The 27,854-nt window shown below is 43.9% G+C and overlaps 1 protein-coding gene across 1 annotated transcript; it reads right to left on the bottom strand.

Annotated features, from left to right (window-relative positions):
- Positions 1-288: 288 nt before the first annotated feature.
- kng1 (kininogen 1) lies at positions 289-27,854 on the bottom strand. The gene is made up of 7 exons (XM_085990040.1): positions 27,546-27,854; positions 24,221-24,331; positions 23,192-23,279; positions 21,633-21,808; positions 9,793-9,903; positions 6,308-6,394; positions 289-989 (listed from the first exon to the last, which is right to left on the bottom strand). Exons 1-7 carry the CDS (start codon positions 27,765-27,767, stop codon positions 717-719), a joined length of 1,068 nt encoding a protein of 355 aa, XP_085846166.1. The 5' UTR covers positions 27,768-27,854; the 3' UTR covers positions 289-716.

The raw sequence follows: 27,854 nt of genomic DNA, 5'->3' as shown, positions 1-27,854 counted from the left end.
GTAAAATCACTTTGGACAGCGGGCTGGAGCCAGCAGCGGGGTTGCAACCCGCCACCGACCCCGGCCACACCGGATCCGCCGAGGTTGGGGAAATCACGGCCGAAGTATCCTCCATTAGGCAGCTTCCAAAGCTACACTAGCAGCTATGAATAATTATTCAAATGAACTGACCGCAGAAAATATTGGCTATTTTTGTGCCAGCAGCTAACCAGAAGAGCCTGGTGTGGAAATTTGGCCCAAACCCTGATTGCCAATATGAACTTGAAATAAATAAAACACAGCTACAGGTTCTTATTACCAACAATTATCTTTATTTTATCTGGTAAATAATAAGAACTGCTTAAGTCGGAGACTAGAGTATAGGGCAGCACACTGTTATATTTTGCTGTTCCACTTTCTAAGTTGTTATGTTATTGCACAAATTTCCACATTTTACACTGTAATGAGTTTCAGTGGAATCCCAAAAGCTCTTCAAGGATGGCGGAGCCATGATTATTTGTGTGAAAGTATTTTATATAAAACTATGGAGAAGTTTATGCAAATCATTGGGGACTCCAACTTCATGTCTCTTCAGAGATTCCACAGAAAAAAATACTCTGTGAAAAGAGTAGAGCTGATTGAAAGAAAAGCTTTTAAATTACAGCTATAAACCTTATTATACTGTTTAATTCATTATTCTTTTTGTAGTAATGCACACCAGCAATGGTAATAGATGTTTATTTTGCAGTGTCCAGTAAGTCAAGATCACCTAATATTGATTGGTTGTCTTCATGGTATTCTTCAACTGGGGGTGCAGCAGGTTTTGTCTGTTTCAAGGGCTTCCATGGTTTTCCTGGACATGTGAGAGGTTCCAGATCGTCTGCAAGTGCTATTTCAGTGGAGGTGAGCTTTTCTGAATGAACTTCTGTTTCATCAGATCCTGCTTCTCTGGGCAGTACTGGGTCAGCAAATGGCCCCCAACTTATCAATGGATGCATTGCGAGTGTCATCTATGGAGTGAGAGGTTTAATGTTATTAACTATCTTTGTAATCTATCAGCAATTACAACAGATTAAACTCTCATGTTTGGTCCACTTATACACCATGAAAGAATATTTGTCTATGCACAACATGTAACAAACTTGTAAATCTGAATATAGGTTTACAAGTTGGTTGTATATACAGCACACAGAGGAAATCTTCTTTATATGAGTGTGAGAAAGCTCCTATGAAATGCATTATTATTGTCAAACAAATATTAGACGTGAAGCGAATGGCTTTTGAATCACCTAATAATAAAACAATTCTGTCATCTCACTTACCTGGTTTCAACAACAACTTGTATTTATACATGTATTTCCTTCTTACCTTCATATTTTTTCAAGTCCCTCACTATGATACCCTCTTTTGCCTATGCTTTTATGTAGACCACTCTAGGAGGTTTACGGGAGATTCCCCTTTATGGTGATTCCCCTTCTGAATTTTCTTGCTTTCTTGTGATGAAGTAGCCAGTCACATTTTGTATCTCCAACAACAGTAAACACAATGGAAGCAGCAATGACTTATATAGCACTTATAACATAGCAAACCAATCCAAGGCATTTCATAAAGGAGGAGGGTAATGAACACCAAACAGGAACTAGAAGAGTTAAAGGAGGTGACTGAAGGCTTGATAAAAATAACAAGATTTAAGGGTGCTTTTGAAGGTGATGAAAGATGTAGCAAGGCGGATTGTTTAGGAAGATTACTACAGAGAGAAAGGTTGTAATGGCTGAAGTGATGCACACTAGGCTAGAGTCATAAGAGTGAAGAGTGAACATTAAGGCCTGTTTGATGGCTTGGGTCCCATCTATAGCCCCCTATACCTTAGAGATGGCAGACATGTTGTAAAAGTGAATGGCTCAATCATGCTGCTGACAAGGTGCTATTTTGAAAGTAACAAATTGGCCTGCTTTTGCAAACAAGATATCAGTGGCCTGTTAGAGGCAGGTTGGCTAATATTTATTAGACGACAGAGGATAGGATGACCTTGGTTCTGGACTGGAGGCGACGGAGGTTGTACAGTTTCCCGTTTGTTCTGTAAATTAGCTCCACTCCAGTGGGGAGCTTACTGAGGGTGAGATGGAGCATTGCAGCAAGGAAGATCGAGAAGAGCGTTGGTGCGATGACACAGCCTTGCTTGACCCCGGTTTGTATGTGAATTGGGTCTGTGGTGGAACCATTGATCAGGATCACGGCTTGCATGTCATTGTGAAGCAGGCGGAGATAGTGACAAACTTTTGAGGGCGGCCGAATTTGAGGAGGACACTCCATAATCCTTCACGGTTGACAGTGTCGAAGACCTTTGTGAGATCAAAGAAGGCCATGTTCAGCGGTTGGTGCTGTTCCCTGCATTTCTCTTGTAATTGACGTGCGGTGAAGATCATGTCCATTGTGCCCTTTAGTGGGCGGAATCTGCATTGCGCACAGAGACATGGACCATGTACAGCAGGCACCTCAAAGCACTGGAGAGGTACCACCAACGCTGCCTCCGCAAGATCCTGCAAATCCATTGGCAGTATAGACGCACCAATGTCAGTGTTCTTGCTCAGGTCAACATCCTCAGCATCAAAGCTTTGACCACGCTCAATCAGCTCTGATGGACGGGTCACATTGTCCACATGCCCAATACAAGACTCCCAAAACAAGTGCTCTACTCGGAGTTCTGGCACGGCAAGAGAGCCCCAGGTGGACAGAGGAAACGCTTCAAGGACACCCTCAAAGCCTCCTTGAAAAAGTGTAACACCCCCACCGACACCTGGGAATCCCTGGCCCAAGACCGCACAAAGTGGAGGAGAAGCATCCGGGAAGGCGCCGAACACCTCGAGTCTCTTCGCCGGGAGCAAGCGGAAGCCAAGCGCAGGCAGCGCAAGGAGCGCACGTCAACCCAAGCACCCCACCCACCTGCCCCACCTGTGACAGAGACTGTAGGTCCCGCATTGGACTCATCAGTCACCTGCGAACTCATTTTTAATGTGGAAGCAAGTCATCCTCGGTTCCGAGGGACTGCCTAAGAAGAAGAAGGAGAATATTTATTAGGTCTCCCACGCAAGCTGTAGTGAATTTCACAGCCACTGACAGAGCAGTCCAAATGGTGGATGTGGACGGCAGGTCTGGTACCAGCAGGTGGCACAGGTCATTCAGCACTTCCCTGCTGGTTCCTGGTTCATTTACTGGCATGAGTGCTATCGTTTTTACACCCTGATTGGTATATACCAGCAGGAGAGTCTTATCCTCCTCCTGTAGTTTTGGATATATACTTGAAAAGGAAATATTTGCAGGGCTATGGGGAAAAAGTGGGGGAGTGAGACTAATTGGATAGCTCTTTCAAAGAGCTGACATAGGCACAGGCACAATGAACCTTCTGTGCTGTATGATTCTATGATTTCCCTCCCTGCAATCCTCTTCTTCCTCTTCCAGTTACATCGCAAAGGGGGGGGGGGGTGGGGGGGTTCCCATAGGGAAACCCATGGTGCTGCCTTTCATGTTGATTTGGGCAAAAATAAACTGGCCTCCAAGGAGTCAGGATGAGGGCCAAGTCAAAATTTTAAAAATTACAAATCAATCAACAACTGAAGCTGCAGCAAGCACAAGTACTTCAACAAGGAATGTCTCTATAAACAGAATTTCTGCCTTCATCAGCTCATCCTGGCAAGCAAGTATACCTGCTTTATACAGGCATACATTACAGTTAGGGCAAATGAGGTGGAAAGGACTGGAATTTGGATGAATTACATTATCCTTCAATACCCTGTCATTTGCTTACGCCCACACAGAAGTGTGCCTACCCAAGCGGAGATCTGATATAACAGGTTCCCAACCGATTTGGCACCCAGATTATGCCTGTTTCCTGGCACAACCATGCAGGAAATTCAGGGCCTGTATGGTATACAACAGAAAAAAATTATTCAGTTGTTCTCAGATCCTTGATGAAAGCTGTTAGAAATAAAATATTGGCCATTGTTCCTGATCTGGAAAAGGCATTCCTTGCCAATCTTCAATGTAGGGGGAGGATTTCTTCTGTTGGCCATGTTTAATGAAATTGTAAACCCATTTGTAAAGAGTGGATTTACAGTTATGTTACATATATTGCATAATTGGCAACTTCCATCAGCATAGAGATCTCATCTCAAGACTACTATTAAAGAGGGAATCTAGGGCAATGTAATAACCCAAAGTATTGGTGCTCCAACGCATTGTGTTATAGAGATGTAGGATGTGGGTCTGTACCATCATGTCTCACACAGTTCCCAATCTTGCTCGGCACTGTTAGGAAAGGTACTATAGACTAGGCACTCTTAAAAAGAAAGCTACGGAAAACCAGAGAATGATTCTTCCACAAATTATTATCACCTAACTCTCAGTGATCAGCCGAAAGCTGAGCAGAAGCAAGTCACCTGAATACAGGATAGTGTGGTGCAATGAGACTTAAAAATGGGAAAATATACATAGCCTAAAACTAGGAAAGAGTGTTATACAAAGGGCCAATGAGTGAACATATAACACAGATTTAGGGGATACGGTAGCATAGTGGTTATGTTGCTGGACTAGTAATCCAGAGGCCTGGGCTAATCATCCACCACGGCAGCTGGAAGAATTTAAATTCAGTTAATTAAATAAATCTGAATTAAAAAGCTAGTATCAGTAATGGTGACCATGAAACTATCAGAATGTTGGAAAAACCCAACTGGTTCACTGTGTCCTTTGGGGAAGGAAATCACAGAATCACAGAAACCCCACAGTGCAGATAGAGGCCATTTCGGCCCATCGAGCCTGCACCGACACATATCCCACCCGATCCCGGTAACCCCTACACCAACACATATCCCACCCTATCCCCGTAACCCCACGTATTTAATCTCCCTAACACTAAGGGTCAATTTATCATAGCCAATCAACCTAACCCGCACATCTGCCGTCCTTACCTGGTTTAGCCTATGTGTGACTCCAGACCCACAGCAATGTGGTTGACTCTTAACTGCCCTCTGAAATGGTAAACTGCTACAATAAAGTCAGCACTGTGGGAGGACCTTCACCACACAGATTGCAGAGGTTCAAGAAGGCAACTCACCACCACCTTCTCAAGGGCAATTATGGGTGGGCAAGAAATGCCGGCCTTGCCAGTGACGCCCACATCCCGTGAACGAATAAAGAAAAACAGTATGGTACTGGACCATATAGGAAGGTCTTCGGTTCAATTCTTGATCTGTGTTGTTAGCTGCACTTAACTGCAAGGCAGTAAGCATGCACAAATGGATGAGGGACGGGAAAAAAATATTCAGCAATGTCACGTCACCTCTGATCCTACTGGAAAGTGTGCACCTGTAGACATCAGGCCCAATGTTGATTCAGGATTGGGCTTGATTGTGCGCCAACCCAACAGCCCCACGCTCTTGTCCATAGTTAAGTAACTTGCAATACACACATAAAGAATTGTCACTTGGGTGAGGTACTGGGGAAGGGGGAGGATGGGAGGGGGGTGGTCTGCCAGTAACCATGAAGCTATACCAGAGCATGCACCACCACCTTTGGAAAGGGGGGGAGATAGTTGGAAAAACAAATCGGGGGTAAGAAACTATTAGAGAGAAAGAAAAAAGGAGGGCTGAGTTGCATGTCTTGTGATGTTTTCCAAGTTAAATATGCGATATAAAATACAAGTTGTTGCTGACCAGCCAGCTCTGTCTCCAAAGCAAACAGTGCTCATTCCCTAAAGTAATTGTTTTTACTGCTGGAAGAAATCCTTTGGTAGCTGCACCCATTAAATTGACCTACTATTTGTCAAAATAAACTATTACTTTGAGCTTTAATTATGCAAAGTGAAACCTCAAAATTAACAAAAAATAACTTTAGAATAGATTAGCAGCTAGTCAGTGAGACTGCACTATGGGGAGAGGGGTTATGGTGTAATGGCATTAACAGAGATGTGGCTTAGGCTATGGCATTACAGGAAGCTGAACATTCCTGGTTACAAAACATTCAGGAGGGGAGGGATAGAGTGGGAAAAAAGAGAGGACAGGTGGCAATGTTAATCAAAGATTTAAATGTAGCATGAGAATATAGGGATGACATAAGGGAGGGTTTAAAAGCTGAATCCCAGGTGCTATGGGAAAGATGACAAGTTGCTTTGTTTTTCAGACTGGAACCAATTTGTTTCTGACTAGCTGGCAAGTTGAATTTCCCAGTATTAATCAGATTCTTAAAATAGTTATAAATACATCATTTTTCAAATACTGTACTGTCAAAAAATACAATTCATACACATTGAGGAATGAATAAATTTTAAGATTACCGGTCGAAATGGCTCAGTGTCACAGGACACGTCGGCATGTGTATAATTTAACCAGAGCTTTGTGTACACAGTTGAGTTACAGAACAGCTAGAAAACAAAATAAATGATTTGTTAGAAAAACAATCTAACCATATAACAGTTAAGCGTTTAATTTCCTCTGGTTGTGCACTAGTTACAATGCTCATGTAAAATTCCTTTAGGAGCTACTCTTAAAAGGGCTAATGTCTGTTAACATGGTACCTTTATGCATGCTACCAGAGAAAATTAACCCTCTTAAAATTGATCTGCTAAAAAACCTGTTGGGTGAAATCATACTGTGCATTATTACAATAATTATTACATAATACTTTTATATGAAATTCCTTTGTCCACTATTTTAACAGAAGAAATAACCCATGTATTTTAGCAGACAGAAGCATTTCATACCAATACGTGAAGGGTGAATGTACTAATATCACATAAACTTGAGGGAGACTATTCAACCTTAGCTTGTCCATCCAGAAAAATAAGCTTTCTTAACGTTATTGAAATTTGGTCTACAATGCCTGTGTCAGTGCTATTTTTCAGCTGGAGGTATTGGGTGGATTTTCCTCTGCTTTGCCACCTGATATCAGGCTGTACAGTGGAGGAAAATCAGTAAATAGGGAAAAGAGGCCTAATGCCACATCCTTGCCCAACCTAGATTTTTGTTGTCCCGCCCCATCCGGAAAGGCCACTGGCCACCCCGTCGCCACCCCGCCACATGTGACAGTGGGACCAGACCCAGCAAGGCCTAATTACTCTGCCTTCTGCCACTACTGCTTCCAGGAGAGAGTTAGCAGTAGTCCCTGGAGTAACTGGATGACCCAATGAACCCCCTTTTTGGAGGGAGAGGGCCCAATAGTGGGGACCTCTCCCTCTCCTCTGCCCCCCAACCGTATCATTTTTAGGCCGCAACCTAGTCCAAGGCTTAAATTAAAATCTATCATCAGATCGTCAGGGTTCTTTTGCCCCCTGGAATTGGCATCATCTGCCTTCTGGTGTCCTAACATAAGAACATAAGAACATAAGAAATAGGAGCAGGAGTAGGCCTGCTGAAAAAATCACTACATCTACTTCCCTCTTGGTGGCACCTTAAGAGGAATGGGCAGGTATATTACTGCAATTATATAGGGCCCTGGTGAGACCACACCTGGAGTATTGTGTACAGTTTTGGTCTCCTTATCTAAGGAAGGATATACTTGCCATAGAGGAAGTGCAACGAAGGTTCACCAGACTGATTCCTGGGATGGGGGGGATTGTCCTATGAGGAGAGATTGAGTAGGCTAGGCATACATTCTCTAGAGTTTAGAAGAATGAGAGGTGATCTCATTGAAACATACAAAATTCTTACAGGGCTTGACAGGGTAGATGCCTGGAGGATATTGCCCCTGGCTGGGGAGTCTAGAACCAGGGGTCACAGTCTCAGAATAAGGGGTCGGCCATTTAGGACTGAGATGAGAAGTTTCTTCACTCAGAGGATGGTGAATCTTTGGAATTCTCTACTCCAGAGGGCTGTGGAGGCTCAGTCATTGAGTATATTCAAGATAGAGATCGATAGATTTTTGAATATTAAGGGAATCAAGAGATATGGGGATAGTGCAGGAAAGTGGAGATGAGGTAGAAGATCAGCCATGATCTTATTGAATGGCGAAGCAGGCTCGAAGGGCCAAATGGCCTACTCCTGCTCCTATTTCTTATGTTCTTATATTAAAGGAAGGCAGAACCATCCACGCTACAGCACCCAACTGACTAAAAAGAATTAATTCTCAGGATGTAAACACCACTGGCAAGACCAGCATTTATTGCCAATCCCTAGTTTCCATGAGAACGTGGTGGTGGGCCTTTGTGAACTGCTGCAAATATGTTGCAGAAGTTTGATACAACTAAGTGGCTTGCTAGAACCACTTTCGAGGGCAGTGAAGAGCCAACCACGTTGGTGTGGGACTGGAGCCACATATAGGCCAGACCAGGTAAGGATGGCAAATTTCCTTCTGTAAAGGACATTAGTGAACCAGTTAGGTTCTTGCAGCAATCTGATTCCGACAGCTTCATGGTTCATTTACTGCTACCAGCTTTTATTTCCAGATTTTTTTAAGAACTCAAGTCAAATTCTCAAACTGCTATGATGGTATTTGAATCTGCTAAACTGACTAATTCTCTGGACAATTAGTCCAACTCCAGATTGTAACCCAGTAATTTAACCACTACACTACCATACCCAAAGTTTAGTGAAATAACACGGAGGAAAGCATGGCCCCAATGCAAGTGAGTTATTTGTATACATCTTTGCAAATATTAACAATGAACATACATGAGCTGCACAGTATCGCATGTTAGTGAATGATTTTACCCAAAGCTTCCCGCAGACATTTTTTCTGTATTACTTGTTATTTTAAGTTTTCAGGTTCTCTCCAATCTATGATCCTGAGACATTTCTTATACAAATGGATTAAAAACATTATAGTGTTTCATCATTTGTATTTGTGTTGTAATCCGTCATCATGCTATCACTGTGTGCATACCCACTCATTGTGTAACAGCTAAAATAAACAATGAAAAATCTAAAACAAATTTGTTTTCTACTGACATTTACCAGAGCTTTGTGGCGTTAGCAGGTGTTTAACTGATGGGATCAATTCCACAGTCAATAACTGGGTATTGTGTGCCTCAGTATAATGCAGACTACGTTCGAATCAAGTCTGAAAGAATTTTAATGATACTGCAGGTCCAATTGACCTTTGAACATTGTTGTATTTTCTAATATACTTTCAGGTTATAAAACCATGCAACACTTTTTTCACATTCATACAACATCAATACCTTCAAGTAAAAGAAATAGATCACATAATGCTGAGAAAATGCAATTAAAATGAAAGTCTCTATTTGGTAAGTTTTAAATGATAATATTCACCTATCAATGAGATTAAATCTAATCGAATTTCATGAATCCAGGTGGGAAACATAAATATGTTTTATACATATGGGTTCAATACATGTTCTGCATTCTTCAGGAATCTTTTTTTACTCTGACCATAAACTGCCTCCCAAATTAAATTCTCATCAGAGAGAGGAAAACGTCATCTATGAATATGAACTGGATTCAAACAAATCTCAGAAGTGGAGACCACTTCTGGATAACTCGAGAAACAATATTGCGGCACTGAGAAGTGAGTAAGAGCTGTGTAAAGTGTAGTGGCGATAAATGGGAATGGGGAGGGTGGTTTGGCGGGGAGCGAGGGCTGTGCAGTATGTGGTGACAAAGACTGGAGAGTGAAAACTGTGCAGGGTGTGGTGACAGTAATTTTGAGTTGTGCTGGTCTTTTCCTCTTGCCTAAGGGTACCACGATGGTGGAGTGTTAACAACAAAAACAAAAAAATAAAACTATTCTGATCTTTGAAACTATCTTGTGTGTGAGTGGTCCATAAACAGTTGGGCACCAAGGTTCATTTTAACTTAAACTCACCTGTACGCCACTAAGCTTCGCATTGCATTCGAAGAGAATAGTAGAATCTTCTTTGCCACATTCAGTTTCCTGGATTGAGAACTTCAATCTATATTTCAATCCAGCCACCACCTGAATATAAAATTTACATTAACAATGCAGAATTGCTGTGAAAAACATCATTATTGCACGTAATTATTATTAGAATGATCTTCATTTTTGCTTCAGTGTTTAATCTTTGCTGGCTCTTTTCTTTAAAAAAATATTTACTGTAGCTAACACAGCAAAAAAATCAGATTAGATACAGTGAAATGAGGCACATCAACAGCTCTTGGACCATAAAATTAAAAGGAATTAAAAGAATGTTATCTATTTATCATTATTCAAGAAAAGATTGAGAGGGAGATGATCCCGGTCTTCGAAAAATATGAATAACATCAGGTGAATTTTCACTTGTACCACCGGGCAGAAAATGGGCGGTAGCGAATCGGCTTTCCATTTTGCACATCAGCAGCAGCAGCGGCGGCAGCAGTGCGGACCTGGGAGGAGCGGCGAGTCGGCGGCGGCGATAAAAGGAGAGCCCGAGGCGCAGGTAGGCCCCACAGCAGCAGCAGCGGCGGCGGCAGTGCATACCTGGGAGGAGCAACGAGGCAGCGGCAGCGATAAAAGGAGAGCCCGAGGCGCAGGTAGGCCCCACAGCAGCAGCAGCGGCGGCGGCAGTGCATACCTGGGAGGAGCAACGAGGCAGCGGCAGCGATAAAAGGAGAGCCCGAGGCGCAGGTAGGCTTACCAATCTCAGAGCTCTGAGAGCGGGAGAGAGAAGTAAAAAGTAATCAAAGTGTGATGTCACCAGAAAGCAGGTAAGTGATTGGTTGGTGAGTATTTCTCTCTTTCTCATTTTTTCCAAACTTAAATTTTGTGGTTTATAGTTTCTAGGGTCTCTGTTGTGTAGCGGGGACTGCTGTTAAACAAGGGCCCTTGAGTATATCATTTAATTGGAGTGTAATTGGTGGGATTGATTTGATTTAATTTAATTTGAATTAATTAAAGGGTAAGTCATGGCAGCACAGCTCAGCGCCATGATATGCTCCTCCTGCACTATGTGGGAAATCAGGGACACAGCCTGTGTCCCTGGCGACCATGTGTGCGGGAAGTGTATCCAGCTGCAGCTACTGGCAGACCGCATTGCGGCACTGGAGCTGCGAATGGATGCATACTGGAGCGTTCGCAATGCTGAGGACGTCGTTGATAGCACGTTTAGGGAATTGGTCACACCACAGGTAAAGGCTGCACAGGCAGGGAGAGAATGGGTAACCACCAGGCAGAGTAGTAGGTGCAGGCAGGTAGTGCAGGGGTCCCCTGTGACCATCCCCCTCTCAAACGGATATACCACTTTGGATATTGGTGAGGGAGATGGCTTATTAGAGGAAGGCAGCAGCAGCCAACTTCCTGGCACTGTGGGTGGTTCTGCTGCACAGGGCGGGAGGAAAACGAGTGGGAGAGCGATAGCGATAGGGGATTCTATTGTAAGGGGAATAGATAGGCGTTTCAGCGGCAACAAACGAGACTCCAGGATGGTATGTTGCCTCCCTGGTGCAAGGGTCAAGGATGTCTCGGAGCAGCTACAGAGCATTCTGGAAGGGGAGGGTGAACAGCCAGTTGTCGTGGTGCATATAGGTACCAACGATATAGGTAAAAACCAGGATGAGGTCCTAAAAGCTGAATATAGGGAGTTAGAAGGTAAATTAAAAAAATAGGACCTCAAAGGTAGTAATCTCAGGATTACTACCAGTGCCACGTGCTAGTCAGAGTAGAAATAGAAGGATATTTCAGATGAATACGTGGCTAGAGGAATGGTGCCAGGGGAGGTATTCAAATTCCTGGGACATTGGAACCGGTTCTGGGGGAGGTGGGTCCAGTACAAAATGGATGGTTTGCACCTGGGCAGGACTGGGACTGATGTCCTAGGGGGAGTGTTTGCTAGTGCTGTGGGGGAGGGTTTAAACTAAAATGGCAGGGGGTTGGGAACCTGTGCAGGGAGACAGAGGAAAGGGAAACAAGGATAGAAGCAAAAGACAGGAAGGAGAAAAGCAAAAGTGGCAGTCAGAGTAATCAAGGGTTTAAAATCAAACATGGCCAAAGTAAATAATAACTTTAAAATGTCTAAGAGTGTTAAAAAAAACAAGCCTGAAGGCTTTGTGTCTTAATGCGAGGAGCATTCATAAGGTGGATGAATTAGCTGCGCAAATAGATGTAAATGGATAGGATATGATTGGGATTACAGAAACAGACCAGGGCTGGGAACTCAACATCCAGGGGTATTCAATATTCAGGAAAGACAGGCAAAAAGGAAAAGGAGGTGGGGTAGCATTGCTGGTTAAAGAGGAGATTAACACAATTGTAAGGAAGGATATTAGCTCTGATGATGTAGAATCTGTATGGGTAGAGCTGAGAAATACCAAGGGACAGAAAACATTAGTGGGAGTTGTATACAGACCCCCAAACAGCAATGCAGAGATTGGGGATGGCATTAAATGGGAAATTAGAGATGCATGCAATAAGGGCACAGCAGTTATCATGGGTGACTTTAATCTACATATAGATTGGGCTAACCAAATTAGTAACAATACTGTGGAGGAGGAATTCCTGGAGTGTATATGGGATGGTTTCCTGGACCAATATGTCGAGGAACCAACTAGAGATCAGGCCATCTTAGACTGGGTATTATGTAATGAGAAAGGAATAATTAGCAATCTTGTTGTGCGAGGCCCCTTGGGGCGGAGCGATCATAATATGAATTCTTCATTAAGATGGAGAGTAAAGTATTTGACTCAGAGACTAGGGTCCTGAATTTAAATAAAGGAAACTACGATGGTATGAGGCGTGAGTTGGGTAGGTTTGATTGGGGAATGCTACTCGAAGGGTTGACGGTGGATAGGCAATCGCATACATTCAAAGATCGCATGGATGAACTACAGAATTTGTTCATCCCTGTTTGGCATAAAAATAAAACAAAAAAGGTGAATCAACCGTGGCGAACAAGGGAAATTAGGGATAGCAAAAGGTCCAAGGAGAGGCCATATAAATTGGCCAGAAAAAGCAGCAAACCTGATGATTGGGAGCAGTTTAGGATTCAACAAAGGAGGACAAAGGGATTAATTAAGAGGGGGAAAATAGAGTATGAGAGTAAGCTTGCAGGGAACATAAAAACTGACTGTAAAAGCTTTTATAGATATGTGAAGAGAAAAAAATTGGTGAAGTCAAGCGTAGGTCCGTTACCTTCAGAATCAGAGGAATTTATAATGGGGAACAAAGAAATGGCAGACCAATTAAATACATACTTTGGTTCTGTCTTCACAAAGGAGGACACAAATGACCTCCCAGAGATGTCGGGGAACATAGGGTCCAATGAGAGGGAGGAACTGAAAGAAATCAGTATTTGTAGGGAAATGGTGTTAGGGAAATTGACGGGATTGAAGGCTGATAAATCCCCAGGGCCTGATAATCTACATCCTAGGGTACTTAAGGAAGTGGCCCTAGAAATAGTAGATGCATCTTCCAAAATTCTATAGACTCTGGAACAGTTCCCATGGATTGGAGGGTAGCTAATGTTACCCCACTATTCAATAAAGGTGGTAGAGAGAAAACGGGGAATTATAGACCAGTAAGCCTGACATCGGTAGTGGGGAAAATGCTAGAGTCCATTATAAAAGATGTAATAGCAGAGCACTTGGAAAACAGTGACAGGATCGGACAAAGTCAACATGGATTTACAAAAGGTAAATCGTGCTTGACTAATCCACTGGAATTTTTTGAGGATGTAACTGGTAAAATAGATAAGGGAGAACCAGTGGATGTGGTGTATTTGGACTTTCAGAAGGCTTTCGATAAGGTCCCGCATAAGAGATTAACGTGTAAAGTTAAGGCACATGGGATTGGGGGCAAGGTACTGACTTGGATAGAGAACTGGTTGGCAGACAGGAAGCAAAGAGTTGGAATAAACGAGCCTTTTTCCGATTGGCAGGCAGTGACTAGTGGGGTACCGCAGGGATCGGTCCTAGGACCCCAGCTATTCACAATATATATTAATGATCTAGACGAGGGAACTAGATGTAATATCTCCAAGTTTGCAGACGACTCAAAGCTGGGTGGGCATGTGTGCTGTGAGGAGGATGCCGAGAAACTCCAGTATGATTTGGACAGGTTGGGTGATTGGGCAGATGCATGGCAGATGCAGTATAATGTGGATAAATGCGAGGTTATCCACTTTGGCGGCAAAAACAGGAAGGCAGATTATTATCTGAACGGCAATAGATTGGGAGAAGAGGAAGTGCAACGAGACCTGGGTGTCCTTGTGCACCAGTCGCTGAAGGTAAGCATGCAGGTGCAGCAGGCGGTTAAGAAGGCAAATGGTATTTTGGCCTTCGTAACAAGAGGATTCGAGTACAGGAACAAGGATGTCTTGCTACAGTTGTACAGGGCCTTGGTGAGACCACACCTTGAGTATTGTGTGCAGTTTTGTTCGCCTTATCTGAGGAAGGATGTTCTTGCCATGGAGGGAGTGCAGCGAAGATTCACCAGACTGATACCTGGGATGGCAGGAATGACGTATGAGGAGAGATTGGGTCGATTGTGCTTATACTCGCTAGAGTTTAGAAGAATGAGAGGGGATCTCATTGAAACTTATAAAATTCTAACAGGACTAGCCAGACTAGATGCAGGAAGGATGTTCCCGATGGCCGGGGAGTCCAGAACCAGGGGTCACAGTCTAAGGATAAGGGGTAAGCCATTTTGGACTGAGATGAGGAGAAATTTCTTCACCCAGAGAGTGGCGAACCTGTGGAATTCTCTACCACAGAAGGCAGTGGAGGCCAATTCATTACATATATTCAAGAAGGAGTTAGATATATTTCTTAAGGCTAAAGGGATCAAGGGATATGGGGAGAAGGCAGGGACAGGGTATTGAATTTGGATGATCAGCCATGATCTCATTGAATGGCGGAGCAGGCTCGAGGGGCTGAATGGCCTACTCCTGCTCCTATCTTCTATGTTTCTAAGTTTCTATGTTTAAAATAATTCAAGAGAGCAAAAGAAAGATTGGGGTTCTCACATGAGGAAAAGGAAAACCTAAAATAAAGGTGCACAAACATAAATTTTTTTTTAAATATTTTGAAAAGCTTCTTTAAAAAAATAATTTTTATTAAAATGGACAAATTTCACACTGCGCAAAAATAAAATTAGTTTTCCAGGCCCTTAACATTTGTTTAGCAGTCAATACAGTACACTGTTAAAATCCCAGTTATACCTAATCACTTTGGGTCTAACTTTTGGTGGGGTATTTAACAGCTTAATTACTGTGGAAGAGCCGAGTTTTCATCGGTTTCAATGATTTACGAGATTTCTCTGATTGCCAGCTCTGTTGGGGGGCGGGGGGGCGGAGAGGATTGCACAGCACAGCCAGTTTCAGAGCTGTTATTGACAACTTACGCATGCGCCAAATCCCAAAGTTGCAGACAATTTGAAAGCCAGCATGACGGTAAAGTGTAGAGTAGACTTCCAGCAAAAACGATTAATACTATTACAGCCCCTTTAACTCACATAGGGTTTTACTAGTGGATGAGTTAAGCTATTTGTACTGTGGGCCATCTGCAACTTTGTTCATCCATCGTCAGCCTCTTCCTGAGGCTGCTGTATAAAAATGCATCCACGCTTATCTTGGTTGCAGGTATGATATGATCATGTCAATCCTTACCTTCCTGGTTTTTGATTAGCTAACAAAAACACTTAGGCCTAGAAATTGGGTTGGGGCGCCAAAGTGGCGCAAAAGTCGCCTGAGCACAGGATTTAGCGCAGCGATCGGAGTGATACCGATCGCCAGAAATTCAGTTTCAGTGCCCCTCGAGGGACACGGGGCGAGGCTCGAGGCGCTCCGCGTCCCTCTTAGGGCGCTGAAACTGATTATCGCAGCGCAACGTGCCGCAGCGCCACATGCTGCGGCACGGCACGCTGTGGTACTGCAGGCCTTCCTCCCACTGTTAAGGGGGAGGTGCCTGCAACAGCGCGATCCCCGATCGCGAGTGCCGGCAAATGAGCCCGACACCAAGGAGAAGTGCCGGGCTCTCGGGAAACAGCCGGCAATGCCGTGGGGGGTGGGGGGTTAGGAGGCCGGGGACGGAGGTGCTGGCAGGCGGCCGCCGAAAAAGCGGCCGCCCCGCACCACCACCTTAACTTGCGCCGCTGCCGGCACAGTAAGGCCCCGTGAACCGGGCGCGGGTAGCGAGCGGCGCAACTGCGGCGTTCGCTACCAAATATCGCGAACGGGGCACGAATGGGGCGCTGCGCACACCGATGATGTCATCGGTGGCGGCGCAGCGCAAATGCCTAACGCCACCATTAGCGCCCCTACTGAATATCGCCAGAGACGCAGCCAGTGGCGCTACAGCCACTGACTGCCTCTTTAGGCGCTAACAGGTGGCACTACTCACCCAATTTCTCCCCCTTAGTTTTTAGCCTAACATACTCAATTAATTAAAAGTTATTCATGCCTCCACAATGGATGATGAGAGTAAGAAGAAAGAAGATGTAAGGATAAATGTTATTTTTGGAGATATTGGTTAGATTGGTAGGAAAATGTAAAATTAAAGATAAAAATAAAAAATGGACAGATATACAATAGCAAATAAAGGAAAAATCAAGAAAAACGATCAATGGTGGATACGGTAGCATACTGGTTAAGTTACTGGACTAGTAATCCATGAGGCCTGGATTAATGATCCATGAGACGTGAGATCAAATCCCACCACAGCAGCTGGGGAATTTAAATTCAATTAATTAAATAAATCTGGAATAAAAAGCTAGTGTCAGTTTTGGTGGCCATGAACTACCAAACTGACGTAAAAACCCATCTGGTTCACTAATGTACTTTAGGGAAGAAACTCCGCCATCCTTACCCAGTCTGGCCTATACGTGACTCCAAACCCACAGCAATGTTGTTAGACTCTTAACTGCCCTCTGAAATGGCCGAGCAAGCCATTCAGTTGTACCAAACTGCTACAGAACACAATAATAAGAATAAAACCAGATGGACCACCCAGTATCGACCTCGGCACCAGCTTCGGACAGGACAAAGGCACAATCAGCCCGGTCGACCCTGCAAAGTCCTCCTCAATAACATCTGGAGACATGTGCCAAGATTGGGAAAGCTGTATCGCAGACTAGTCAAGCAACAGCCTGACAAAGTCATACTCACAGACTCATAACTTTCAGCCAACGTCCCAAGCTCATCCATCACCATCCCACCGGCAGGAGGCAGCACAGTGGTATACAGTCAGGAGGGAGTGGTCCTGGGTGTTCTCAACATTGACTCCAGAGCCCACGGAGTCTCATGGCTTCAGGTCAAGCATGGGCAAGAAAACCTCCTGCTGATTACCACCTACCGCCTTCCTCAGCTGATGAATCAGTACTCCTCCATGTTGAAAACCACTTGGAAGAAGCACTGAGGATAGCAAGGGCACAGAACATACTCTGGGTGGGGGACTTCAATGTCCTTCACCAAGAGTGGCGCGGTAGCACCACTACTGGCCAAGCTGGTCGAGTCCTGAAGGACATAGCTGCCAGACTGGGCCTGTGGCAGGTGGTGAAACATAGAAACATAGAAGATAGGAGCAGGAGTAGGCCATTCGGCCCTTCGAGCCTGCTCCGCCATTCAATGAGATCATGGCTGATCATCCAAATTCAGCACCACCATGAGGGAAAAACCTACTTGACCTCGTCCTCACCAATCTACCTGTCGCAGATGCATCTGTCCATGACAGTATTGGTAGCAGTGATCACCGCACAGTCCTTGTGGAGACGAAGTCCCGTCTTCACACTGAGAACACCCTTCATCGTGTTGTGTGGCACTACCACCGTGCTAAATGGGATAGATTCAGAACAGATCTAGCAGCTGAAAACTGGGCATTCATGACGCACTGTGTGTTATCAGCAGCAGCAGAATTGTATTCCACTGCAATCTGTAACCTTATGTCCTGGCAAATCACTCACTCTACCATTACCATCAAGCCAGGGGACCAACCCTGGTTCAATGAGGAGTGTAGAAGAGCATGCCAGAAGCAGCACCAGGTGTACCTAAAAATGAGGTGCCAACCTGGGGATACTGCAACACAGGAATACATGCATGTTAAACACCGGAAGTAGCATGCTATAGACAGAGCTAAATGATTCCACAATCAACGGATCAGATCAAAGTTCTGCAGTCCTGCCACATCCAGTCGCAAATGGTGGTGGGCAATTAAACAACTAACGGGAGGAGGAGGCTCCATGAACATCCCCATTCTCAATGATGGTGGAGCCCAGCACATGAGTGCAAAAGATAAGGCTGAAGCATTTGAAACCTTCTTCAGCCAGAAGTGCCAAGTGGATGATCCATCTCGGCCTCCTCCTGAGATCCCCACCAACACAGAAGCCAGCCTTCTGCCAATTCGATTCACTCCACATGATATCAAGAAATGGCTGAACGCACTGGATAAAGCAAAGGCTATGGGCCCTGACAACATCCCGGCTGTCGTGCTGAAGACTTGTGCTCCAGAACTAGCCACACCTCTAGCCAAGCTGTTCCAGTACAGCTACAACACTGGCATCTACCCGACAATGTGGAAAACTGCCCAGGTATGTATATCCACAAAAAACAGGACAATTCCAATCCGGCCATCAGTCTACTCTCAATCTTCAACTAAGTGATGGAAGGTGTCGTCAACAGTGCTATCAAGTGACACTTTCTCACCAATAACCTGCTCATTGATGCTCAGTTTGGGTTCTGCCAGGACCACTCGGCTCCAGACTTCATTACAGCCTTAGTCCAAACATGGACAAAAGAGCTGAATTCCAGAGGTGAGGTGAGAGTGAATGCCCTTGACCTCAAGGCAGCATTTGACTGAGTGTGGCATCAAGGAGCCCTAGTAAAATTCAAGTCAATGGAAATCAGGTAGAAAACTCTCCAATGGCTGGAGTCATACTGAGTCCAAAGGAAAATGGTTGTGGGTGTTGGAGGCCAATCATCATAGCCCCAGAACATCGCTGTAGGAGTTCCTCAGGGCAGTGCCCTATACCCCAACCATCTTCAGCTGCTTCATCAATGACCTTCCCACCATCATAAGGTCAGATATGGGGATGTTCGCTGATGATTGCACAGTGTTCAGTGCCATTCGCAACTTCTCAGATAATGAAGCAGTCCATGCCCGCATGCAGCAAGACCTGGACGACATTCAGGTTTGGGCTGATAAGTGGCAAATAACATTTGCGCCACACAAGTGCCAGGTAATGACTATCTCCAACAAGAGAGAGCCTAACCACCGCCCCTTGACATTCAATGGCATTACCATCATCAAATCCCACACCATCAACATTCTGGGGGTTATCATTGACCAGAAACTTAACTGGACCAGCCCTATAAATACTGTGGCTACAAGAGGCTGGGTATTCTGTGGCGAGTGCCTCACCTCCTGACTCCCCAAAGCCTTTCTATCATCTACAAGTCTGGAGTGTGATGGAATACTCTCCACTTACCTGGATGAGTGCAGCTCCAACAACACTCAAGAAGCTCAACACCATCCAGGACAAAGCAGCCTGTTTGATTGACACCCCATCTACCACCTTAAACATTCACTCTCTCCACCACCAGCGCACCGTAGCTGCAGTGTGTACCATCTACAAGATGCACTGCAGCAGCTCGCCAACGCTTCTTCGACAGAACCTCCCAAACCCGCGACCTCTACCACCTAGCAGAACAAGGGCAGCAGGCACTTGGGAACTCCATTACCTCCAAGTTCCCCTCCAAGTCACACACCATCCTGACTTGGAAATATATCGCCGTTCCTTCATCGTCGCTGGGTCAAAATCCTGGAACTCCCTCCCTACCAGCACTGAGGGATTACCTTCACCACACGGACTGCAGCAGTTCAAGAAGGCAGCTCACCACCACCTTCTCAAGGGCAATTAGGGATGGGCAATAAATGCTGGTCTTGCCAGCGACACCCACATCCCAGGAACAAAAAAAAATAAGTGTTTTAAAAATTAAAAATGTATTTTAGGAGTTTATTTTGGTGGCTTAGAGTCAATAATACAGTAATAAAGCTATTATGACATTAAGTAGCTCTATAAATTCAATGGGCAGGATTTTCATTGGGCCGTGGAGACGGGATTGGAGGCGTGTGGGGGGTTAAAATCTCGAAATCGGGGAGCACGAACCCATCCCGCCCCAACCCGCCTCCATGCCAGTTTCATAGACGGCGGATACCCGACCTGTGCTGGGAGCCGCCTCCCCGAGGCAGGAAGGGGATTAGTGCCAATTAACTGCCTGTTAACAGGTAGTTAACAGGCAGTTTTTAGCCTAATCCCTATTTTTATTGCTGAAGTGTGGGATTTCCGACGGCTCCAAACTACGCCAAGTTAGCAAGGCGGACCGTCGGGCTGAAGGACTTGAAGGTTTCGAGATGTCCGTTGCTCAGATGAGTGATGGGTGCATGAGTGCAGAGGTAAGTGTGTTTGGTGTGTGTAAAGTGTTTGAAGAAGTTTTACTTACCTTTTCTTACCTTTACAGTCTTCCTTCCTTCCGGTCTCGGGAGTCCCTCATCTCACCGGCACAGAAAGCAGAATGGCCGCGAGCTGTCAAAAGTTGCAGCATTCAGCTTTCTGTTCCAGAGAGATCTCTAAATCAGCCTGAGAGGAAGGAATTAACTTGGAGTACAGATTGTCACTGTTTGACAGCTTCAAACAGCTGTCAAACGCTGATATTTCATCTGTCAAAAGCTTTTGACAGATGAAATGTCAATCTGTGACGTCACTTGTTGCCGGGTGGCCCTTAATTGACCTGCTGAGCCCACTGGGCAGGCTCAACAAGGTCAATCAAGTGAAAATCGCATGGGTAGGCCACAACTCGATGGAGGCGGGGCTACAACCCCGAAAGTTGTAGTCCCGCCTCCTACACGCCTCCTCAATCAAAATCCCGCCCAATGTTTCTGTTTCGGGATTAATGAATGAGCTGAAAGCTTACAAAACCATTCATCTTGGTGAGAAAAATGTATTTTTATGGACAGGCAATATAAGGATTTGGAAAATGTTGGATAAATATTTGGTTTACGATGTAATTAAGATGCCTGCTCTCTCAGGTGGACGTAATAGATCCCATGGCACTATTTCAAAGAAGATCAGGGGAATCATCCCCGGTGTCCTGGCCAATATTTATCCCTCAACCAACATAACAAAAACAGATTATCTGGTCATTATAACATTGCTGTTTGTGGGACCTTGCTAAGCGCAAATTGGCTGCCGCATTTCCCACATTACAACAGTGACTACACTTGAAAAAAGTACTTCATTGAGACATCCGGTGGTCATGAAAGGCGCTATATAAATGCAAGCCTTTCTTTCTTTAATTGAAAGTCAGGGAAAATAGAAAGGTTTCTGTGCTGATGGGACCATGGGAATGTCACCTTTAGAAAATGACTTGTCAGGATTGAACAATGAAGGTCATTTACGTTAAGATAAATCTTCCCAATTTTCACTCAATTGTCTTTGGAAGTCAGAGAGTATTTTCAGAACTTTCACTCCAGAATGAAATGAGGCTACTGGAGCTCCTGAAAGGGGAGGAAAAGGTTGATGGGAAAAATGTTTTTTTTATTCCATCATTTCTTACAGTATTAATACGTCTATATTTATACCTATACGAAAACAGAGACTCAAATGAGGTCTTGCTGTCTCACTTGAGGAATAAAGAAAATCCATAAAATGATCAGAACCAAACAACACAGAAATTTAAATGATTAAACACGAATTGTTGACATACTTGCAAAGAAAAGTCTAACCTGACGAGTGAACAAGAATACAGTCCCAGCCTTAAAGTAATTTTCATAGTTGCTCTCGGTGTTATACTTTTCAATAGCATGGTGAATTATTTCATTTACACTGGAATGGTTATTTGGCAGCGTCGTTGCACATCCAAGACACGGTGCAGATAGTGGAACAATGTGTGAATGGTGAACTAGGAAGCAATGTCACAGGCAATTAGTGTGCAACCAAACACAATTATTATAGATGAAATTATAATGGAAACAACAATTAAACTGCACCGTAGAACCATGGAAGGTTATTCAGCCCATCACACCTGTGCCGGTTCCCTGAAAGATCTATTCACTTATTCCTATTCCCCTGCCCTTTCCCCATAACCTTTTTAATGTTACTTTTTCAAACCTTTATCCATTTTTTAAAGCTATTATGGATTTGGTTCCACCATTGTTTCTGGTAAGTCATTCCATGTCCTAACAAAAGTCTGAAATAAAAGAAATTCTCCTAACCACTCCCTCTGTGGAATAAGTGTTTGTTATGTAGCATATATAGATAAAATGTTGTACCATGGTCCATTATTTGTATTGTATAATTGGGAGCACTAGCTTGGCTCAGTTGGTAGAACGCTCTCTGCTGAATCAGAAGGTTTTGGGCTCAATTCACTCTCCAGGATTTCAGCACAGTGGGGTCCAGTTTCCACTTGTTTCCGGGCAGAATCGACCAAACCAGCACAAAAGATTGGTGAATTTTAAACATAAGCGAGTTACATCCAAAACCACTCACGCTCGTGTTTTCCGTGATCTTTTATGCTGGTTCAAGGTTCAATTCGCCTAAATCAGGCCTTGCCCACAAAACTGGCCGAGCTCCCAGGTCGAAATTGCAAGATTCCACCGATTGGGCTGGTTCAGGAAGACACTTCAAACTGAGTTCATTTTCTTAGACGCACAGGCACTCCGAGATACGTTTTAAAAGATTTTTCATATCAAAAAATACTTAATTTACTAAGAAACTGATTAGTGAACACCAATGAAACTATCGAATGGTTCAGTATAGTTTTTTTTAAGTAATTTTCAGTGATTTTAAATCAGGTTATTGGTGAGGCCTGACTTTGGCCCGAACCACGCGGAAATGGTATGGTGGCGGCGGGCGGGAGAAAGCGAGCACAGCAGGAGGTCACCGCTGGGGACCCGCAGGAACTGTACCTGGCAAAGATACGTCTAGAAGGGGAGGGTTCCAGAAGCGATCGTGGGGGGTGTTGGGGGGGCGGCAGGGGTGAGCCCAGGGCAGTGGAGGTCCTAGGTTTCCTTGTGGGGCCTGGAGGAGCACTCTCTGACTTACCAAGACTTACCTGAGGGCTGCTGCCTGCGAGTCAGACAGCCTGAAATTGATCTCTTGGAAATGGGTGATCTGCCTCTGGAGGCCGACAGGCACGGCAAACTGACCCAAAGTAGTCAAATGAGGCCCCAAGGCTGCTTAGAGCCTCCCAGTGTGTGTGTGGGCCATTGGTCAGGTACCCAAAAATGAGGCATAACTAATTTCTACCCCATATTCTATTAAGTGTAATTTAAGTATCTCATACCTGGATTTATGGTGCAGTTGTGTGTAGTCACTTCAGTTATTCTTTGGGCTTTATGGATATACACGTTCGACTCACATTGACCAGTAGACTAAAAATAAGTATCAGAATTAGGAAAAAAGGCTTCAATTAACATATAAGAAATCATCCAAACACCAAGGCCATCAGTTTGATTAAAATATTTAATATTACAACAAATGCCTGAGTGTGAATGCATTAAGACAGAAATAAGACTTATAGCTGCCCACTGTCTATCAGGTCTTTTAGGATCTGCCAGTTCCCATTAGACTCACTAGCCTGCTGATTAGTGGACACACAGTTCCAGAGTCCAATACAATGGCAATGGCTAAATGGCTGGAGTGGACCAGCTTAAGGCTGCCACTTCTCAGAACAGCAGCACATGCCAGGCATCTAGCCTTCCCGCTTTCACTGCACAATTGACACATAAAGGGTGACACCAAGCTGACCAAATACAAAAGGAAGAAAGACTTGGATTTATATAGCGCCTTTCACGACCTCAGGACATCCCAAAGCGCTTTACAGCTAATGAAGTACTTTTGAAGTGTAGTCATTGTTGTAATGTAGGAAACGGGTATAGGGTAACAACAGCTTCTTCCCAGGACCACATAATCTCCTCTCCTAATGAAAACAGTTCCACTTTTCAAGTCTTTCTTCATATTTGTATTTCCTCACACCAGGCAGCATCCTCGTGAATCTGTGCTGTACCATTTCAAATAACCTTTCTTTAGGGTCAGGAATTTCCTAGGAGCTGGTCCCGCCCCGCCACTGTAACTTTGCCTGAAGTGCGAGAGAAACCCTGCTCACGTGCGTACATGGGGTTTCTGCTGCATATCCAGTGAAGTTACTGCAGTAGAGCTGGAGCAGCTCTGAAGAAATTCCCAGCCTAGGCTAGTCTTCAAATACTGTGCTGAGTGTGATGTATGTTAATTGTAAAATTTTACAAAAGTTATTGCAAATGTTTTCTATTTCTGTTATAAAGGTGTTTTCAGATTAGATATTTAGAAAGCTTACAGCAACTCTGGGTGCTCTGTAGTTGCATTTATTCCAGAGGTTTTCATTTCCAACAGGGCAATCCGTTTCTCGGATAGAAAAGCTGATAAAATATCGTCTTCCCATTCTTCCCTGTGAATAACAGATATCTGTCAGATAAGCATTCTTGATTCTCTAACTAAAACATTGTGACTGAATTCAGGTAAAACTTGATCCTCACATTTTATTAATTCATCAGAATTCCACCATGTAACATTAGTAAGAATTTTCTGTTATGCTATTTCTTGGATAATTTTAAATGGAAACAATGTACTTATTCTAACTTCTAATTTGCTGTACCCTGGAAAACTGTTGAAGTAATAGAAATCATGTAACAAATTATACAATGTCCTATATAAAGTATTCAAGAGTGAAGATAAGGGATCTGCTGATACATCCTTTCAATGCATAGAAACATAGAAGATAGGAGCAGGAGTAGGCCATTCGGCCCCTCGAGCTTGCTCCGCCATTCAATGCGATCATGGCTGATCATCCAAATTCAGTACCCTGTCCCTGTCTTCTCTCCATATCCCTTGATCCCTTTAGCCTTAAGAAATATATCTAACTCCTTCTTGAATATATTTAATGAATTGGCCTCTACTGCCTTCTGTGGTAGAGAATTCCACAGGTGTACCACTCTCTGGGTGAAGAAATTCCTCCTCATCTCAGTCCCAAATGGCTTACCCCTTATCCTTAGACTGTGACCCCTGGTTCTGGACTCCCCGGCCATCAGGAACATCCTTCCTGCATCCAGTCTATCTAGTCCTGTTAGTATTTTATAAGTTTCATTACCATTTTGTGACTGGACATTAGGGTCTATATTTTCATCCCATACACTAATTTTAGTGAAAAAGTTAGCATAAGCATTATACTGCTTTATACTCCGGTGTACCTATTCACTACAATAGTAAAGTATTTAATTTTGAGGGGTAAAGCGCCTTCTTGTGCATTTCTACAATGAAGGAGCACCTCTTCAAAATTGTAAAGTGTCCAAATGCTGCCAAGCTCTGACATTTGTGTTACCTGTTTGATGTCAATAGAAAATTTCAATATTGAATGACAATAAGTGTTCAATGAAATTATAGAGCAGGAGATCGCTCCAATCAGTATATCGGTAGCATTAATAAATTACTCCTTCAGAATCATACATTGGATGGGGTTGGATTTGAGAGGAAGTGGGTGAGCAATGTACATGACTAAGGACTGGAGATGGAATGGATAGAGGGTTGGGCTGAGAGACAATGAATGCACTGGGGTTGGGAATTACTTGATGGCGTGACTTGGAGCTTGGGAATATCTGTGATGGGAGGAATATGGGATATAGAAGCACTGGGATGATTGGGGTCCGGAACATTTGGGGTGAACTGAAGCATGGGAGCTCTCAGGAAGTGGTGACTTGCTTGCAGGAGGAATCAAAGTGGAAATCTGTGACCTTGGTGAACAGGTTAGGGCCGAGCAAAACAGTTTGAAACCAACAAGACTAGATTAATGGGATGGGACCATTTGGGGAGGGGAACAACAGACATAAAGCTCTTGATAAAGTGGGGGGGGAGGAGGAATATAATTTGCATGAAGTTTGTGTATCTGTCCATCTACATCAAGTGCATCTCAGTACAATGTGCATATGGAAGGAGGCACCTCACTAGGTTGCAGGTTTGTCACATTCTCTAAATCCTCAGCAATTCTGAAAGGGTCCTTGATATTCCTAGAATTGTGAAAATGTTCATATTCTAGGAAAGATAACAGGAGAATACTTATAGAACAGTGAAAGGTTCTTCAGCCCATTGAGCCTGATTCTTCTAAGGTATTTATATTGTTGTGAATCATCCTGATGATGTCCCTAACTCCAGGCAAACATAATCCAATAAAAATGACAAATTATCAATCTAACAAATTTACATTATTCATCCCTCACAATTAGCATTCCACAGATAACATTGTTATGATACCAGCAGAATTGGAGTCGATAGAGTATTTCAGCATCTATGGCTGCTTTTGTACAGTTAAGTGCTGCTGGCCTCTGATGCTCAGGTCTCGTACAGCCAGCAGCAAAAGGACAGTTTTTCACTTGGTGTTCCACCCACCACAAGGATGCACTCCTTACCCTGGTCAATTTTCTGAGGTTAGGATCGTTTGCATTTTTTAGACAGGCTCCATAAGCCTGTGTAGTTGATCATCTTGCATCCCTGGCACCCATCACTGCTATGGCACAAATTTGCGTTCTATTACAATGCACCTTTCCATATATGGACAGGCATCACTTCCGGAGGGAAATCACAAAAGTGGCAGGGAGAGTGGCCTTATGAAGAATTTTGCCCCTGACATGAATCAGTCATTCATGAAAGAAAGACTTATGAAATAATACTGAGTGGCCTACGGGTGGCACTGTCCAGGGAGAGTATAAACACTCGGGCACGGGCCCAGCTTGCGCAGGACATTCTTAACAGGAACTAGTGAAGGACACAACTAGACCCCCATGTTGTAAAACAGTTGATTAAAGCTTTGTTTAACGCTTAGACCAAGTGCCTAGTAGTTTTCTTACGTCAGCCCCCAAGTCCATTTAAGTTATGCTTGTAGCATAGGCCACAGACTATAGCTGCAGATCAGTCTATTCCCTCAATCAGATCCATCTATGGTTTTTATGGGTGGCTAGTTTACTATTCTTGTGAGTCAAATAGGGATTGTAATATCCACATCAGAAGACAGTGAGATCGGACCTGACAGCGACCTGGAACTCTTATCTGGTTTCTTTCTTTCCTTCCAGTGTAATTAACTGTAGAATTGAAAATACTTTGTGGTAATGTTTAGAACTTGCATTAATTCTAAGTAGTCAAGGACAACTGAACGGTATGAATCAGTGATGTGGCAGGGTGACCCAGCATGGCACTACAATACAATGGGTAATTGTAGTGATGTGGTACCCTGTAGGTGAATCATGGAGGCACTGTGTAGTGGTGTGGTACATTGGAGCTCCATTATACTGAGCCATGGCATGGTGAGATATAAGTTTGAACCTGTTATTCCCACAAGCTAACTTCCTAATCTCAGCTGTGGTCCAGGGAATGTGTTGAGCAGAAGCCAAGTAATGGGAAGATTCAGGTGGTGAATCTTCTCCCAATGGTCAGTTAAAGAATGGCACAGGCTGTCTGCTTCTCATATATACTGTGGGTAGACACAAGGCACAAATAATCTTAAAAAGAGACAGAAAATTCATTAAAATATCAAAAAGCAAGGTAAAATAATAATACAGTATAATTTTCATGCAAATATTCCACAACATGATAGTCATCATAAAAGATCTGCTCACCTGCACTTCAGCCTCAATGACTCTATAAAGAGCATATTGATGGCCTTCTTTCTTCTCAGCATTGAATTTACGAAGAGTTAAATCCACAGCAGCTAGAACCTCTGGATTATCACAATCAATGGGATGTGTTGAAAAACCTTCTGCAAGCTCATCATCAGGATTCGATTCCGCATCAATGTATAACAGCTGAATGGTAAAGAGTACAATGTATAACAGCTTCATACTAGGTAGGGAATGTACAAACCACACTGCCTCTAAACAGATATCAGCAATTAAGAGAGATCAACGTGTTAAGCTCCTTTATCTGTG

This window comes from Somniosus microcephalus, chromosome 6 (assembly GCF_052327205.1).
Source record: "Somniosus microcephalus isolate GS21.2 chromosome 6, FLI_Smic_1.0, whole genome shotgun sequence".
In the NCBI taxonomy this organism is placed as follows: Eukaryota; Metazoa; Chordata; class Chondrichthyes; order Squaliformes; family Somniosidae; genus Somniosus; species Somniosus microcephalus.
Note: the sequence above shows the minus strand (reverse complement) of the source record. Positions and strands in the feature narration are given on the sequence as shown.